A 16,376-nucleotide genomic window follows, 5' to 3' on the forward strand; every position below is an offset into this window, starting at 1 on the left:
GTCAGAAGAAGAGCTGTATTATCTGATTGGACGTGTCACATTTAAAACAAAACAATGTTACAGAATGATTTTTTTAAAAATTGGATCAATGTGTCAAACCAAATGTTTACTGGTCACATACACATATTTAGCAGATGTGGTTGCGGGTGTAGCGAAATGTGTGTGTGTGTGTCGAAATCTGTAATTTCATTGTGTGTGTGTGTGTGTGTGTGTGTGTGTGTGTGTGTGTGTGTGTGTCGAGAACATTATTGTATTGGTCAGTGAGTGAGTGCAGCGCGAAAAGCCTCGGAGTCCGAACATAGCTTGTCATTTCACCACTGCGGACGGACGCACTGGATGTGTTAAGTCAGCAACAATAGTGGTGCGGCGGTATTCTTTCAAAATGAAAGTTTCGGTGCGGTGGTTCCCTTTTCAAAATAATGTTTAAAGCAGTGACAGAGCGGCTAAGATGCAACAGATTGTAAAGAATAGTTAGTGAAGGATACAGTATATACATATGAGATGAGTAATGCGCGATATATGTAAACGTTCTTTGTGGCATTATTATTATCCCATGACCCCCATGGGGGTCGCGACCCCCCAGTTGAGAATCACTGCACTAGTGACATCTGGTTGTCAAAAATATTGTGTAGCCTTGTCTTCTACCGAAACCAATACCGAACCACCACCTAATTGGTTTGACGAAACGAAACTTTGGTATTTTATAACGTACTTCTGATAAAGCAGATACATGCATCAGCACACTGCTATGAAATAAACTGCTTAGCGATTTCGACGCATGCCTCGGAGCTCCGGTATCAAACATAACTTCACTATCAATACGTTGTCGTATTGTAACGTTAGTGTTTTGAAAACTGGATCTATTGGCATCGGAGCTCAGGTGTCAATCGTCCCATCACTACAGAAACGTGGAGAAGTGAAGTACCTTGAACAATGAAGCCGGGTCGATGGAAAGGTCTCAGCTGGGTCCAATTTTACTTTTCACTGCTCTGTGTCATTCTGGACTTCCAGTTGGACGGTAAGACAAGACCAGCAGTATTGAGTGTCTCGGTCTTAACTCTGTGTCGGATAGATTTTTACTCGGTCTTGTATGGACTCGGGGCCCAGGTCAAATATATTCACTCCTTTCTTTAACAATGTTCTTAATGCCTATTGAAACGTGGGATTTCTATATTACTCGTAACATTAGGCCGTTACTTTAATTAAAAAATAACCTCAAACTTTGCTGTAAAGTTGCGCGCTCACTATTAGTTAATGGAAGACCTGTTTGCGCAGTAGCGATCCTACCTATTGGACCAGGCTCGTGATACTGAACGGACAGTGTTGCCAACTCATCAGTAAGGAAAGTAGCTATTGGCAGTCCTAAAAGTCGCTAGAAGTTGCTAAACGACTTCATCGCCTAATTTGCTGAATTGGCCATGTAATTGTGATGGACTCTGTAGGAGAGAGGAGTAAGGTCGTGGGAGAAACAGAAAGTGAGTAAAAAACACCCTAAATATGTTTAGAACTACAAATGAACTTTCTTCTGGGACTGGGCCACCTGTGAGTGCTTTGGGACGGGTGGGGCCCACGGCAGCACCCTCTGCTCGCTGAGAAGAGTAAGAACGATACATGCTTTCACATCAGTCTCCAAAAGTCTCCAATAACACCAGAAAAGGTCTCTAGATTTGTCGCTAGTAACTTTTTTTGAAAATGTGTCGCTAGAGGGGTCTGAATACTCGCTAAATATAGTGACAAAGTCGCTAAGTTGGCAACACTGACAGCAACCATAATACCAGCGCAATGACGGAGGAGAGTGCACTTTGTGTAAATAACAAAGGGCCAGTGGTGTGGTGGAAGCTATAAGTAGTTATACACCCTTATACCCATTTTTTTTCAGTGGGCATTGCCTATACTCACTTCTTAAACCCTTCTGTTGCGTATCAAAGTAGTGTAGTGGAGGTTTACTACTTATTAATTATGTAGTACAATAGAGATCATACACAAAAGTCGCCTACAGAATCAAAAAGCAGGTGAAATATATTCACATGAGTGCAGCACACAGCCCTGTTTCAGCGGAATATCGCCTGCAGCCAGCAAAAGTTTGCGGCATGGAGCAGCTCACAGAAGAATGACATCGTTAGCTGGTAGGGTAGGAAAGACAATCCGTTGTGTTGTGACAAGGTAGGGCTGGTATACAGAAGAAAGCCCTATTTGGTATTAGTCCATATTATGGCAAGAATATTATGGCAAGAACAGCTCAAATAAGCAACGATAAATGACAGTCTAGCGTTACTTTAAGACATGTAGGTCAGTCAATCTGGAAAATTTCAAGGACTTTAAAAGTTTCTTCCAAGTGCAGTCGCAAAAACCATCAAGCGCTATGATGAAACTGGCTGTCATGAGGCCGCCACAGGAAAGGAAGACCCAGAGTTAGCTCTACTGCAGAGGATCAGTTCATTAGAGTTACCTGGCTGTCATGAGGACTGCCACAGGAAAGGAAGACCCAGAGTTAGCTCACCAATAACAAGAAGAGACTTGCTTGGGCCAAGAAAAATGAGCAATGGTTATTAGATCGGTGGAAATTTGTTCTTTGATCTGGAGTCCAAATTGGAGATTTCTGTTTCCAACCGCCGTGTCTATGTGAGATGCAGAGTAGGTGAGTGGATGATCTCCGCATGTGTAGTTCCCAATGAAGTATGGAGAAGGAGGTGTGATGGTGTGGGGGTGCTTTGCTGGTGACACTGTCAGTGATTTATTTAGAATTCAATGCACACTTAACCAGCATGGCTACCACAGCATTCTGCAGAGATACGCCATCCCATCTGTTTTGGGTTTGTGGGACTGTCAATTGTCTTGTCAAATGACTGCCTCGCCTGGTTCACCGACTAATTATCAGATAGAGTTCAGTGTGTCAAATCGGAGGGCCTAGGTCCGGACCTCTGGCAGTCTCTATGGGGGTGCCACAGGGTTTAATTCTCAGGCTGACTCTTTTCTCTGTATATATCAATGATGTCACTTTTGCTGCTGCTGATTCTCAGTTCCACCTCTACGCAGACGACACCATTCTGTATACTTCTGGCCCTTCTTTGGACACTGTGCTAACAAACCTCCAAACAAGCTTCAATGCCATACAACACTCCTTCCGTGGCCTCCAACTGCTTTTAAATGCTAGTAAAACTAAATGCATTCTCTCCAGACCGTTAATCTGGCCTAGTTGTCAAAGTTTCAAGCTTTTATTAAGTCACTCTGTTTTTTGTCTTATACACATCATTACAATTCAATGGTTATACAGTTTCTCAATACAACAATAATGCTCAATCAATCCTTAATTAATGCTTTAAGCTATGCCAGATATTATTGCAAAACTTTAAATGCGTTAACACTTTTAAAAATATTGACTAAATAGCAAAAATAGTTAAATTACCTTAAATGGTCCGCCCCTTGGTCACTTTCCCGTGATTGATATTCTCTCCGTAATAATACTAGATTCTGAATTCCAATCCCTTACCACTATTCACTTCCAACTCTGTGTATAGACTCAATATTACTATGACTGGTATTTGGCCGTTTCTTTAAATTGTTAATCACTTCTGGACCTGATGTGTCACTGTGCGAGTGCCGCTTTGTCTGTGATCAAGAGGTGTCTGGACCCCTGTGTTTCAGAGACTCAGTTTCGGGTTCACAGAGCTTAACCAGGCAGTTAGTGATCCAATGAATACTTAAGCAAAATTTAACCAGTTCTTGAATATTGTTTAAGTCTGTCAAACAGAGTATAGTGCAATAGTACATTTACCTATGATGATTCTCCATATGAAGTCTGTCTCATATGTCAGTGAGATTCATGCCTCCTTATGAGTTTTACTCTCTTTATATACTTTTTTACGGGGGAAGTACGCAAAGTGCTGGACCACACTGCACAATGTTAGCTCTGTTAGACTGCGCACTCGTAGCTCTCTTATTACATCATTCTGATTCACCCTTCTAAGTCTAATTCACAGATACTGACGCCCATAGCTCTGCTTCCGTGTTCTGATAAGTAGATTCCACTTGGTGATACCAGCTGGTTGTTTCCACTGTTGGGGGTGGTTTTTCAAGTCTCACCTGAGAGAAGTCTATGATTGGTGTCTCCTTTGTCTCCCCCTGGTGTCCAGTATCAGTAGGTGTAGTCCATGGTTCCATGAGGTCCCCTGGATATCCTGTAGCAGAGTTGTCTTCCCATGTAGAGGGAGTGTGCCGATCCTTTTCGGTTTTTGTCACAATACCATAGTAAAACTGACTATCCTACTGATCCTTGACTTCGGCGATGTCATTTACAAAATAGCCTCCAACACTCTACTCAACAAGCTGGATACAGTCTATCACAGTGCCATCCGTTTTGTCACCAAAGCCCCATATACTACCCACCACTACGACCTGTATGCTCTCGTTGGCTGGCCCTCACTACATATCCGTCGCCAAACCCACTGGCTCCAGGTCATCTATAAGTCTTTGCTAGGTAATGCCCCGCCTTATCTCAACTCACTGGTCACCATAGCAACACCCACCCGTAGCACGCACTCCAGCAGGTAAAGTGCGCTGGTCATCTCCAAAGCCAACACTTAATTTGGCCGCCTTTCCTTCCAGTTCTCTGCTGCCAATGGCTGGACTGAATTGCAAAAATCTCTGAAGCTGGAGACTTCTATCTCCCCCTCTAACTTTAAGCATCAGCTGTAAGAGCAGCTTACTGATCACTGTACCTGCACACAGCCAATCTGTAAATAGCCCACCCAACTACCTCATCCCCATATTATTACTTACCCTCTTGCTCTTTTGCACCCCAGTATCTCTACTTAAATCTATTGTGTTATTGACTGTATGTTTATTTTTGTGTAACTCTTGTTGTTTTTTGTCACACTACTTTGCTTGCTGGTACTGCATATATATATATATATATATATATATATATATATATATATATATATATATATATATTTATTCTTTAAGGGGTCCTAAAATTCAAATCAAACAAGTCATACTATGGATCAATTAGCTATCTTAAAACAGACTTTTAAGAATTAATAAGGGCAAAGTATCTTTTATCTTTTATCTTCATCTCATAGCCAGCAATAATTATTTTAATTAAATCCACATTTTGCTTCTAACATTGTTATATATTCCTTCTTAATAACGAAAAGGAGTTTATTGTATAAATATGGCAACTCTTGCTGTGATTTTTTTTGTTGATTTGGTCTAGTTTTCAGGCTTTTTAGGTGGGTTTTGAGTGGTCATTCGTCTCAAAATTTAGCTAGACATGACAACCCTGTTAGTGAGTCTGCCAGATCGGAGGCAGTAGGGATGAACAGGGATGTTCTCTTGATAAGTGCGTGACTTTCACAATTTTCCTGTCCTGCTAAGCATTCAAAATGTAACAAGTACTTTTGGTTGTCAGGGAAAAAGAATGGCGTAAAAAGTACATTATTGTCTTTAAAAATGCAGTGAAGTATATGTTTTCAAAAATATAAACAGTAAAGTACTGAAGTAGTACTTTAAAGATTTTTACTGAAGTACTTTACACCACTGAAAATAACCATACCACAATATAGCCGTCTGCACCAAAAAATGTCCTGTCAACAAAAGCATATGTATAATCTCGCTATCAAATAAACGTCAGAATCCAAGTTTTCTCCGAACCACACCTACAGTGAGACGAGACTTCCTACCTTTGTTTAGACAGCAGGAATGTGGTTTGGACAAAAGTTGTATTCAAATGTTTATTTGATAGCGAGGGACACATTTCACTTTACTTCTGGCAAGTAGAGTTTCTAGAGATTATACATATGCTTTTGTTGAGAGGAAATGTTTTTTTTTTGGTGAAGCTGGGTGTGTTTTGGTAGGGTTATTTTCCGTTGCCACACACCAGAACGATGCAGAACTCGGCGAGTCAAACCAATACACAGACTCCCGATGTTGTGTCCCAAAGCTAGCTGTGTGCCCTCATTGCTTGCTACTAACTTTACCCAAACCCTTTGGGTATTGCTGGTTTTCAAACTTGTCTTTTGAATATTCCCTTTACAAACAAAGCCCTTGATTTACATCTGGAGGGAGGAATGCATGTCGACAGTTAAAATGGCAACAGATCTCCAGAACACACACTGTTTCCTGCATTAAAGTCTGTTTCTATGTGGTTAGCTGAGCTAGCTATATGTGTTGCTTTGTGGGCTTCCAAAGAGGCTCACACAAACTATTGTGTTTCAGGTGTCTCGGGGGATAACGTGGAGATTGAGAAACACCGTGAGATGGGCCGTAAACTGTTGGAATCTGGTCAACTTGCTGGGGCCCTGTCCCACTACCACTCTGCAGTGGGTAAGGTTACCAATCAGACACACGTCATCACAGCTCCAACATCTTTTAGATGTCTGCTTGTAGTCTGTTTGTGCCTCTCTCCCTCCGTCTGTACGCTCTCTCAAAAATAAATCGGGCTGCTACCGCATTGCGTAAGTCTTTCCAGAGGATGGATCATTGTACATCGACTTTTTCATGGATCCCTTTCTGATGTCTTTCTCCCTTCACTCTTTCATCTATTCACTTAGATAAACACATTGAACATTTAAACCCACACACTTTCAGTTGATGGATAGCCATATAATCAATATAGCTACATGAAAATAGCTAGATATAAACTATGTGATAACCTACTGTGTTTAACCCTATGCCTTCCCTCAGAGGGAGACTTAAAACTACAGATGTTGGATCTTCATTTTATCACTCTTTTGTGTGAGGAGAATTTTCCCCGTGCATCTGGAAATTCAAATGAGCAGTTCTCTTTCTCTCTATTTCGGGGGCAGTCGAGTCATTGGGATCAGGATTCGCTATCTTAAAATAATGTTCTCTCTTGCTCCCACAAATGCTATAGGACTAGGTCCTATTACTGCAACTTCAAATTTACAAAAATGTGACTCGTTTCAGGAAACTAGGCGTATGTCGCGCATCACTACCTCACAGGAGAGGCAGTTGAACATAAACGTATTTTTTTTAAATCAAATTGCGTTTTTTTTCTCACAGAAACTCCTTTTGGAACGTGTTAACTTTTATGTGCCTTAATAAGAAACTTGTATGTCGTCTGTAAATACAAATAAAATGGTTAAATTAGGAGCCTAGTTGGTTTAGCCACGGAAAAAGGGAGGAACCTTCCCGCTAGCCGCTAGCCGTGATTGGCTGAGATGGTAGATGGAGGGTATAATAGACTTAGTATAAATCAATGTTTATTCTTGACATCTTTGGTTGTTTAGTACAGGGCCTCACATGTGAATCCTTAAAGAGATGGGTGGTGCTGAGGCTTAAGAGGGTGTGAACGATGCTGAATGGGTGTAGACAAAGAGTTCTCCATTAGGTTTACCAAAACATAGAACGGCCCTTTACTCAAAAGTTGGCTTACAAGTTTATCAACTTTCAAAGCAGAATGACTTTCCCATTGTTCCTCAGCTGTAGTGTATGATATACCATTTTCTAGCTCTGAGTCTCTACTTTATCTAATGTAAAAAAATAAAATTTCAAATTTTGCTACATACTGTAAGACTGAATCGAGCCGGTGGTTCACACATGTATCTGAAATGCAGCCGTACATATCAGCAACTGTTGTTTTATACAGCTCAATAAGACAAGATAGTTATTGGTCTCCACTAGGCTACGACATACGTGTCTAGTGTATCCTAAGGTTGTAAATGAACTGTCAAAATGTAGTTCAATCATTGTCCTGGGATGGTCTAGTCTAGCAGTTAGGACCACTGCCTTCAGCATGCACATATAGGCCTACCTTGTCGGTATGGGTTTGATTCCGGCCCAAGCCGTTCTGGCACAGATAACGCATTCTCCAGATTGACTTGATGTAGTTACACATTTCAAATATATTTTTTCTTTATAAGAAATGACCATAGCAGACACCAGTGGTGATTTTAGCATGTACAGTGCCTTGCGAAAGTATTCGGCCCCCTTGAACTTTGCGACCTTTTGCCACATTTCAGGCTTCAAACATAAAGATATAAAACTGTATTTTTTTGTGAAGAATCAACAACAAGTGGGACACAATCATGAAGTGGAACGACATTTATTGGATATTTCAAACTTTTTTAACAAATCAAAAACTGAAAAATTGGGCGTGCAAAATTATTCAGCCCCCTTAAGTTAATACTTTGTAGCGCTACCTTTTGCTGCGATTACAGCTGTAAGTCGCTTGGGGTATGTCTCTATCAGTTTTGCACATCGAGAGACTGAAATTTTTTCCCATTCCTCCTTGCAAAACAGCTCGAGCTCAGTGAGGTTGGATGGAGAGCATTTGTGAACAGCAGTTTTCAGTTCTTTCCACAGATTCTCGATTGGATTCAGGTCTGGACTTTGACTTGGCCATTCTAACACCTGGATATGTTTATTTTTGAACCATTCCATTGTAGATTTTGCTTTATGTTTTGGATCATTGTCTTGTTGGAAGACAAATCTCCGTCCCAGTCTCAGGTCTTTTGCAGACTCCATCACTCCATAAAGATATAAAACTGTATTTTTTTGTGAAGAATCAACAATAAGTGGGACACAATCATGAAGTGGAACGACATTTATTGGATATTTCAAACTTTTTTAACAATTCAAAAACTGAAAAATTGGGCGTGCAAAATTATTCAGCCCCTTTACTTTCAGTGCAGCAAACTCTCTCCAGAAGTTCAGTGAGGATCTCTGAATGATCCTAAATGACTAATGAGGACAAATACAATCCACCTGTGTGTAATCAAGTCTCTGTGTAAATGCACCTGCACTGTGATAGTCTCAGAGGTCCGTTAAAAGCGCAGAGAGCATCATGAAGAACAAGGAACACACCAGGCAGGTCCGAGATACTGTTGTGAAGAGGTTTAAAGCCAGATTTGGATACAAAAAGATTTCCCAAGCTTTAAACATCCCAAGGAGCACTGTGCAAGCGATAATATTGAAATGGAAGGAGTATCAGACCACTGCAAATCTACCAAGACCTGGCCGTCCCTCTAAACTTTCAGCTCATACAAGGAGAAGACTGATCAGAGATGCAGCCAGGAGGCCCATGATCACTCTGGATGAACTGCAGAGATCTACAGCTGAGGTGGGAGACTCTGTCCATAGGACAACAATCAGTCGTATATTGCACAAATCTGGCCTTTATGGAAGAGTGGCAAGAAGAAAGCCATTTCTTAAAGATATCCATAAAAAGTGTTGTTTAAAGTTTGCCACAAGCCACCTGGGAGACACACCAAACATGTGGAAGAAGGTGCTCTGGTCAGATGAAACCAAAATTGAACTTTTTGGCAACAATGCTAAACGTTATGTTTGGCGTAAAAGCAACACAGCTCATCTCCATGAACACACCATCCCCACTGTCAAACATGGTGGTGGCAGCATCATGGTTTGGGCCTGCTTTTCTTCAGCAGGGACAGGGAAGATGGTTAAAATTGATGGGAAGATGGATGGAGCCAAATACAGGACCATTCTGGAAGAAAACCTGATGGAGTCTGCAAAAGACCTGAGACTGGGACGGAGATTTGTCTTCCAACAAGACAATGATCCAAAACATAAAGCAAAATCTACAATGGAATGGTTCAAAAATAAACATATCCAGGTGTTAGAATGGCCAAGTCAAAGTCCAGACCTGAATCCAATCGAGAATCTGTGGAAAGAACTGAAAACTGCTGTTCACAAATGCTCTCCATCCAACCTCACTGAGCTCGAGCTGTTTTGCAAGGAGGAATGGGAAAAAATGTCAGTCTCTCGATGTGCAAAACTGATAGAGACATACCCCAAGCGACTTACAGCTGTATTCGCAGGGGCAAAATGAAGAGGGGAAATTAGACCAAATTATTAGGGTGAGGCACATGGGCTACTAACAGCTTACTACACAACATACACTTATGTATACTGTAGTGGAGAGAGTAATACTATCTTCCTGGCATATTACATAATTTATGCAGCAGCATAGAATACATGTTTGGACTCACCTTGTTGTGCTGTGCTCACTTGAACAGGAAGCTGGAGCGGCGGTCCTTCGTGGGCAAATTTTGTCATCAAACTTTGTCATCAAAGTCTGGCATTCTCTGTATTTTTGGTGCTTTCAAGACAACTGGAAACTCAGAATAAAAACAAGGTGGAATCATGATGACGTCAGTGATCTTCAGGTCGTAGCTCTAAAAAGAGGCCAGTGTTCCCGATTTTAGAATTCTGAGTTGGATGACCGTTCAAAAGGTATTTTCCCAGTCAGAGCTCGCTTTTTCCCAAGTTCCCAGTTGTCTTGAACTCACTGCAGTCAGATTTCCCAGTTCAGAGTTTACAGTTGTTTTGAACACGGCACAAATCATGCTTCATTGACAGCATGGCCAATGTTGAATGTTTATCAATTTAAGCTTGGAAAAGAGACCCTTATACCCAGACTTGGACCACACATCCTCTCCACTGAATAGCAGGCAAGTGATTTCTTTGCAATGCTTGCAGTTAGCCACTGATTCCTTCCAAACCACTCATTGTTGAATTTGCGATTTCCAACTTGTTGTGTAATGTTTATGGCCGATGAGCACTGATACGTTTTATCTATAATTTCTCTTAATTATTATCTTCATATGACAAGGATTAATAAGGATGTGCCAGTAGATTGTTGACTTGATTAATGATGCTGACTCCTAGCTAAGATTTTTGAAATTATGATCAGTCCAACCAAAGCTAGTGTAGATATAACGTGATTTGACGTCTTGGATGGGCACTTCTAATGTAACTCTATGGCAGCACCAAAGGGCCTTAATTTTTCGAGCTCTACCCTTAGACTTGGCTGTGACGTAGTGTCCCCATGACTGACAGAACACTGAGCCAATCATGGCGCAACTAGAGAAGATTACCAACCCCTATACTCCGGATTTTCCGCTTGATGCCCCACCACAGAAAGCACTGAGCTGGGCTGAAACACCTGCATTTTGGAGATGCCTTACTCAAGAAAGAAAAAAAGAGACCATGTTTGCGGCTTTATTAACTCAATGATTTTTTATTTAGTTTTTGACTTTGTTTTTAAACTGATATGTGACACGTATTAAAACCAAAATATATATATTTTTTTTTTTTGCCTTTATTTAACTAGGCAAGTCAGTTAAGAACAAATTCTTATTTTCAATGACGGCCTGCAAAACATGCAAAACAGGCAAGTGGTAAACAAATAAAATAACAGTACAGCAACATTATTTCCATTCCAACAAAGTGTTGGGTAAATTGCCGTGGTAAACAAGGAAATACTTAACATTTTTTGTACAGAATGCTTATCAAATAAATACATGGCCCTTAGTCTGTTAAAGAGGACTAAAGAGGACTAAATTGTTCTGATGAAAGTACCAACCAAAAGGCGAACATATCTTGAAAGACTTTGGTTGCAAGTATCTGCGTTCCTATGGGCTTAATATGCAGACCTAAGCTTGTCACCTGCTTTTTGGGACATGACCATCTCACCATTAAATACAGATCTCTGACTAAGGTAACACCGACATAATCTTTTAGGGAGTGGTAGAGGTGAACAATAATAGTTGTCATTGAGATCAGCTGTGGGGGTGAATTTAGTGCATATTGATGGTTTAACAAGACATCAACTGGTGATAATCTAGCACCATCGATGGTTGCAATAGGCCCCTTGTTATTTCCATTATATTCCTATAGGCTACATTTTGTAGGCTACCATTAGCGTATCAAATAGTCACATAATGAAAGGTGTGAAAACCGATAATCTACCGTTTGTGCAATTTATTTGAAATTAATTTATCATTAAAGCAGATGTCCCCCAGCACAGGTACTCTCCAAAGAAGACTGACGTCAAACTAAGTCCATAGGCTGTTCAGTTACGGTCATTCAATTCAATTGACTTAATATCTATAAATGTGCACAATTTCATGAAAAGTTATATGGTATTTGAGACATTGTAATAATTGTACAATTTCAATAGCATTATTGACAATACATTTCACTATAATTTCAAGTACCTGTGATGGTGAATGCATAAAAAAATATATACACCAAGTGTGACGTTATATTTTTTAAATCAGAATGAGCAGGTAAGTGTTACAACAGTCAAACGATCAATCCTGAAATGTGACTATCAATCATGTTAATAGTATGTAAATCAGACATTTCACAATGGAATTAAATTGATGTAAAAACATGTTTTTTGTTGTATTTCAACTAACCCTAACCCTTTTCTTAACCTACTCCTCCTAACCTGCTACGTTAATTCTCCTAACCTACTGCTAAAAGTACATTTTTGACAAAAGCTGTATCCCTTCTAAACAAAAGCAGCAGAGAACTGGAAGGAAAGGCAGCCAAAGAGGTGTTGGCTTTGGGGATGACCAATGAGATATACCTGCTGGTGCGCGTGCTACGGGTGGGTGTTGTTATGGTGACCAGTGAGCTGAGATAAGGCGGAGCTTTACTTAGCAAAGACTTATAGATGACCTGGAGCCAGTGGGTCTGGCGACGAATATGTAGCGAGGGCCAGCCGACGAGAGCATACAGGTCGCAGTGGTGGGTGGTATATGGGGCTTTGGTGACAAAACGGATGGCACTGTGATAGACTGGATCCAATTTGTTGAATAGAGTGTTGGAGGCTATTTTGTAAATGACATCGCCGAAGTCGAGGATCGGTAGGATAGTCAGTTTTACGAGGGTATGTTTGGCAATGTGAGTGAAGGAGGCTTTGTTGTGAAATAGGAAGCTGATTCTAGATTTAATTTTGGATTGGAAATGCTACAATGAGTCTGGAAGGATGTTTACAGTCTAGACAGCCACCTAGGTATTTGTAGTTGTCCACATAGTCTAAGTCAGAACCGTCCAGAGTAGTGATGCTAGTCGGGCGGGTAGGTGTGAGCTGCGATCGGTTGAAGAGCATGCATTTAGTTTTACAAGTGTTTAAGAGCAGTTGGAGGCCACGGAAGGAGGGTTGTATGGAATTGAAGCTTGTTTGGAGGTTTGTTAACACAGTGTCCAAAGAAGGGCCAGATGTATACAGAACGGTGTCGTTCACGCAGCATGAGCGACATCGTTGATATATACAAAGAAAAGAGTCAACCCGACCGATTTGACACACTGAACTCTATCAGAGAAGTAGTTGGTGAAACAGGTGAGGCAATCATTTGAGAAACCAAGGCTGTTGAGTCTACCAATAAGAATTTTGTGATTGACAGAGTCGAAAGCCTTAGCCAGGTCGATGAATACTGCTGCACAGTAATGTCTCTTATCGATGGCGGTTATGATATCGTTTAGGACCTTGAGCGTGGCTGAGGTCCACCCATGACCAGCTCGGAAACCAGATTGCATAGCGGAGAAGGTACGGTGGGATTCGAAATGGTCGGAAATCTGTTTGTTAACTTGGCTTTCGAAGACCTTAGAAAGGCAGGGTAAGATAGATATAGGTCTGTAGCAGTTTGGGTCTCGAGTGTCTCCCCCTTTGAAGAGGGGGATGACCGCAGCTGCTTTCCAATCTATGGGAATCTCAGACGATACGAAAGAGGGGTTGAATTGGCTAGTAATAGGGGTTACAACAATTTCGGCAGATCATTTTAGAAAGAGGGGGTCCAGATTGTCTAGCCCTGCTGATTTGTAAGGGTCCAGATTTTGCCGCTCTTTCAGAACATCAGCTATCTGGATTTGGGTGAAGGAGAAATGCGGGAGGCTTGGGCGAGTTGCTTTAGGTGGTGTTGATTGGGGTTGGGGTAGCCAGGTGGAAAGCATATCCAGCTGTAGAAAAATGCTTATTGAAATTCTCAGTTATAGTGGATTTATCTGTGGTGACAGTGTTTCCTAGCCTCAGTGCAGTGGGCAGCTGGGAGGAGGTGCTCTTATTCTCCATGGAATTTACTGTATCCCAGAACGTTTTTGAGTTTGTGCTTCAGGATGCACATTTCTGCTTGAAAAAGCTGGCCTTAGCTTTCCTAACTGCCTGTGTATGTTTGTTCCTAACTTCCCTGAAAAGTTGCATAACCCAGAGGTTATTCGATGCTAATGCAGAATGCCACAGGATGTTTTTGTGCTGGTCGAGGTCAGTCAGGTCTGGAGAGAACCAAGGGCTATATCTGTTCCTGGTTCTAAATTTTTTCAATGTGGCATGCTTATTTAAGATGGTGAGGAAGGCACTTTTAAAGATTAACCAGGCATCCTCTACTGACGGGATGAGGTCAATATCCTTTCAGGATACCCGGGCCAGGTTGATTAGAAAGGCCTGCTCGCTGAAAGTGTTTTAGGGAGCGTTTGACAGTGATGAGGGGCGGTCGTTTGACCGCAGACCCATTACGGATACAGGCAATAAGGCAGTGATTTCTGTGATCTTGGTTGAAAACAGCAGAGGTGTATTTGGAGGGCAAGTTGGTTAGGATGATATCTATGAGGGTGCACGTGTTTACAGATTTGGGGTTGTTTTCTGGTGGGTTCATTGATAATTTGTGTGAGATTGAGTGCATCAAGCTTAGATTGTAGGATGGCCCAGAGTGTTAAGCATGTCACAGGTCACCTAGCAGCACAAGTTCTGAAGTTAGATGGTTGGGCAATCAATTCACATATGGTGTCCAGGGCACAGCTGGGGGCAGAGGGTGGTCTATAGCAAGTGGCAACCGTGAGAAACTTGTTTCTGGAAAGGTGGATTTTTAAAAATAGAAGCTCGAATTGTTTGGGTACAGGCCTGGATAGGAAGACAGAACTCTGCAGGCTATCTCTGCAGTAGATTGCAATCCGCCCCTTTGGCAGTTCTATCTTGTCGGAAAATGTTATAGTTATGGATGGAAATTTCAGGGTTTTTGGTGGTCTTCCTAAACCAGGATTCAGATACTGCTAGGACATCCGGGTTGGCAGAGTGTGCTAAAGCACTGAATAAAACAACTTAGGGAGTAGGCTTCTAATGATATCATGCATGAAACCAAGGCTTTTACGGTTACAGAAGTCAACAAATGAGAGCACCTGTGGAGTATGAGTGGAGCTAGGCACTGCAGGGCCTGGATTAACCTCTACATCACCAGAGAAACAGAGGAGGAGTAGGATAAGGGTACGGCTAAATGCTATCAGAACTGGTTGTCTATTACGTTCAGAAGAGAGAGTAAAAGGAGCAGGTTTCTGGGCGCGATAGAATAGATTCAAGGCATAATATACAGACAAAGGTATGGTAGGATGTGGATACAGTAGAGGTAAACCTGTTCATTGTGTAATGATAAGAGAGATATTGTCTCTAGAGATGTTTAAACCAGGTGATGTCACTGCATATGTGGGAGGTGGAACTAAATGGTAGGTTAGGGCATATTGAGCAGGGCTAGAGGCTCTACAGTGAAATAAGACATGAATCTCTAACCAGGACAGTAATGGACAAGGCATATTGATATTAGGGAGATGCATGCGTAGCCGGGTGATCAATAGGGGTCCAGTGAGTGGTTGGGCTGGCTGGAGACAGTGATTCAGACAGCTAGCAGGTCGGGGCTACAAGCTAGCGGAAGGGCCTTAGAGGGACGTCTCAATGGAGGAAGTCTGTTTTAGCCTCCGCGTGCGGTGGCGTCGATAGACCAGTCGTGATGGATTAGTAGGGTGCCGCGTAGCAGAGGGATCCAAGTCCAATTGGCAAAATAGGTATAGTGGTCAAGGAAATTGGCAGGTGGATCTATACAGCTGACAGTCCAATGTTCTCTAGACAGCTAGCAGGCCACGGCTAGCAGCTAGCGAGCCGCGACTAGCAGATGGGCATTCAGGGGACGTCGTGATGGAGAGGCCAGTTGAGTACCCCCTCGAGCAGATGACATTTTAGTCCAGTCGTGAAGGATTTGATTTGCACTTGTCCACAACACAATTTCTAGAGCAGAATTATATCTTATAAATACTTATCTTACTCCAGAAATATAGTATTAGAAAGGCAGAAGATAATTAAAGTGTCTCTGGCTAAGAACCCAAGACAAACATATTGGACAATCGTATCGATTCATGTATAAAAATAAAAAATGGTTTTCATCCGACAGCAATGGTATAATAATATAAATCTATGAAACTGAAGTGATTTGGTAAAATCTATCGGAGTAAAAGGTAAGTTACTTCCTTCAGAAATTACATAAGAGTACAAGTACAGCCCACTGAAAGTAACTAGAAAAGTACTAGTTCCTCCAAAAAGGGCAGTGGGCCCGATTTGAATTCGAACCCATGCCTACCCTGACATATGTGTGCCGTTGTCACTGACTGTACCCACTGGACCACTCAGGGACTGAGACATGTATTAATGTATTTTGCCTATTGCTTGCCTAAAACATATAATAAACCAATTGTACAAAAAAAAACAAATCCCTAATGAAAAATACCTCTACCCCTTACAAATATTGTCAATTTATTTGAATTCACATGAGACACATGTAGCCTAC

At 41.6% G+C, this 16,376-nt stretch overlaps 1 protein-coding gene across 4 annotated transcripts in view; it reads left to right on the forward strand.

Annotated features, from left to right (window-relative positions):
• The first annotated feature begins 298 nt into the window (after positions 1-298).
• The window catches only part of LOC110510233 (dnaJ homolog subfamily C member 3), a 31,233-nt gene continuing 15,155 nt past the window's right edge, over positions 299-16,376 (forward strand). For 2 of the 4 annotated variants that reach the window (XM_090226484.1, XM_036967343.2), the window contains exons 1-2: positions 586-1,018; positions 6,217-6,324. In XM_090226484.1, coding sequence (XP_090082610.1) covers positions 934-1,018; positions 6,217-6,324 — 193 coding nt within the window. In that variant the 5' untranslated portion in view covers positions 586-933. Of the gene's footprint in view, positions 1,019-1,330; positions 1,476-6,216; positions 6,325-16,376 lie in introns of those variants that run through there. The other 2 variants (XM_036967344.2, XM_036967346.2) reach the window with 2 other exon arrangements.

This window comes from Oncorhynchus mykiss, chromosome 29 (assembly GCF_057628025.1).
Source record: "Oncorhynchus mykiss isolate SJ-2025 chromosome 29, ASM5762802v1, whole genome shotgun sequence".
NCBI classification, from domain to species: domain Eukaryota; kingdom Metazoa; phylum Chordata; class Actinopteri; order Salmoniformes; family Salmonidae; genus Oncorhynchus; species Oncorhynchus mykiss.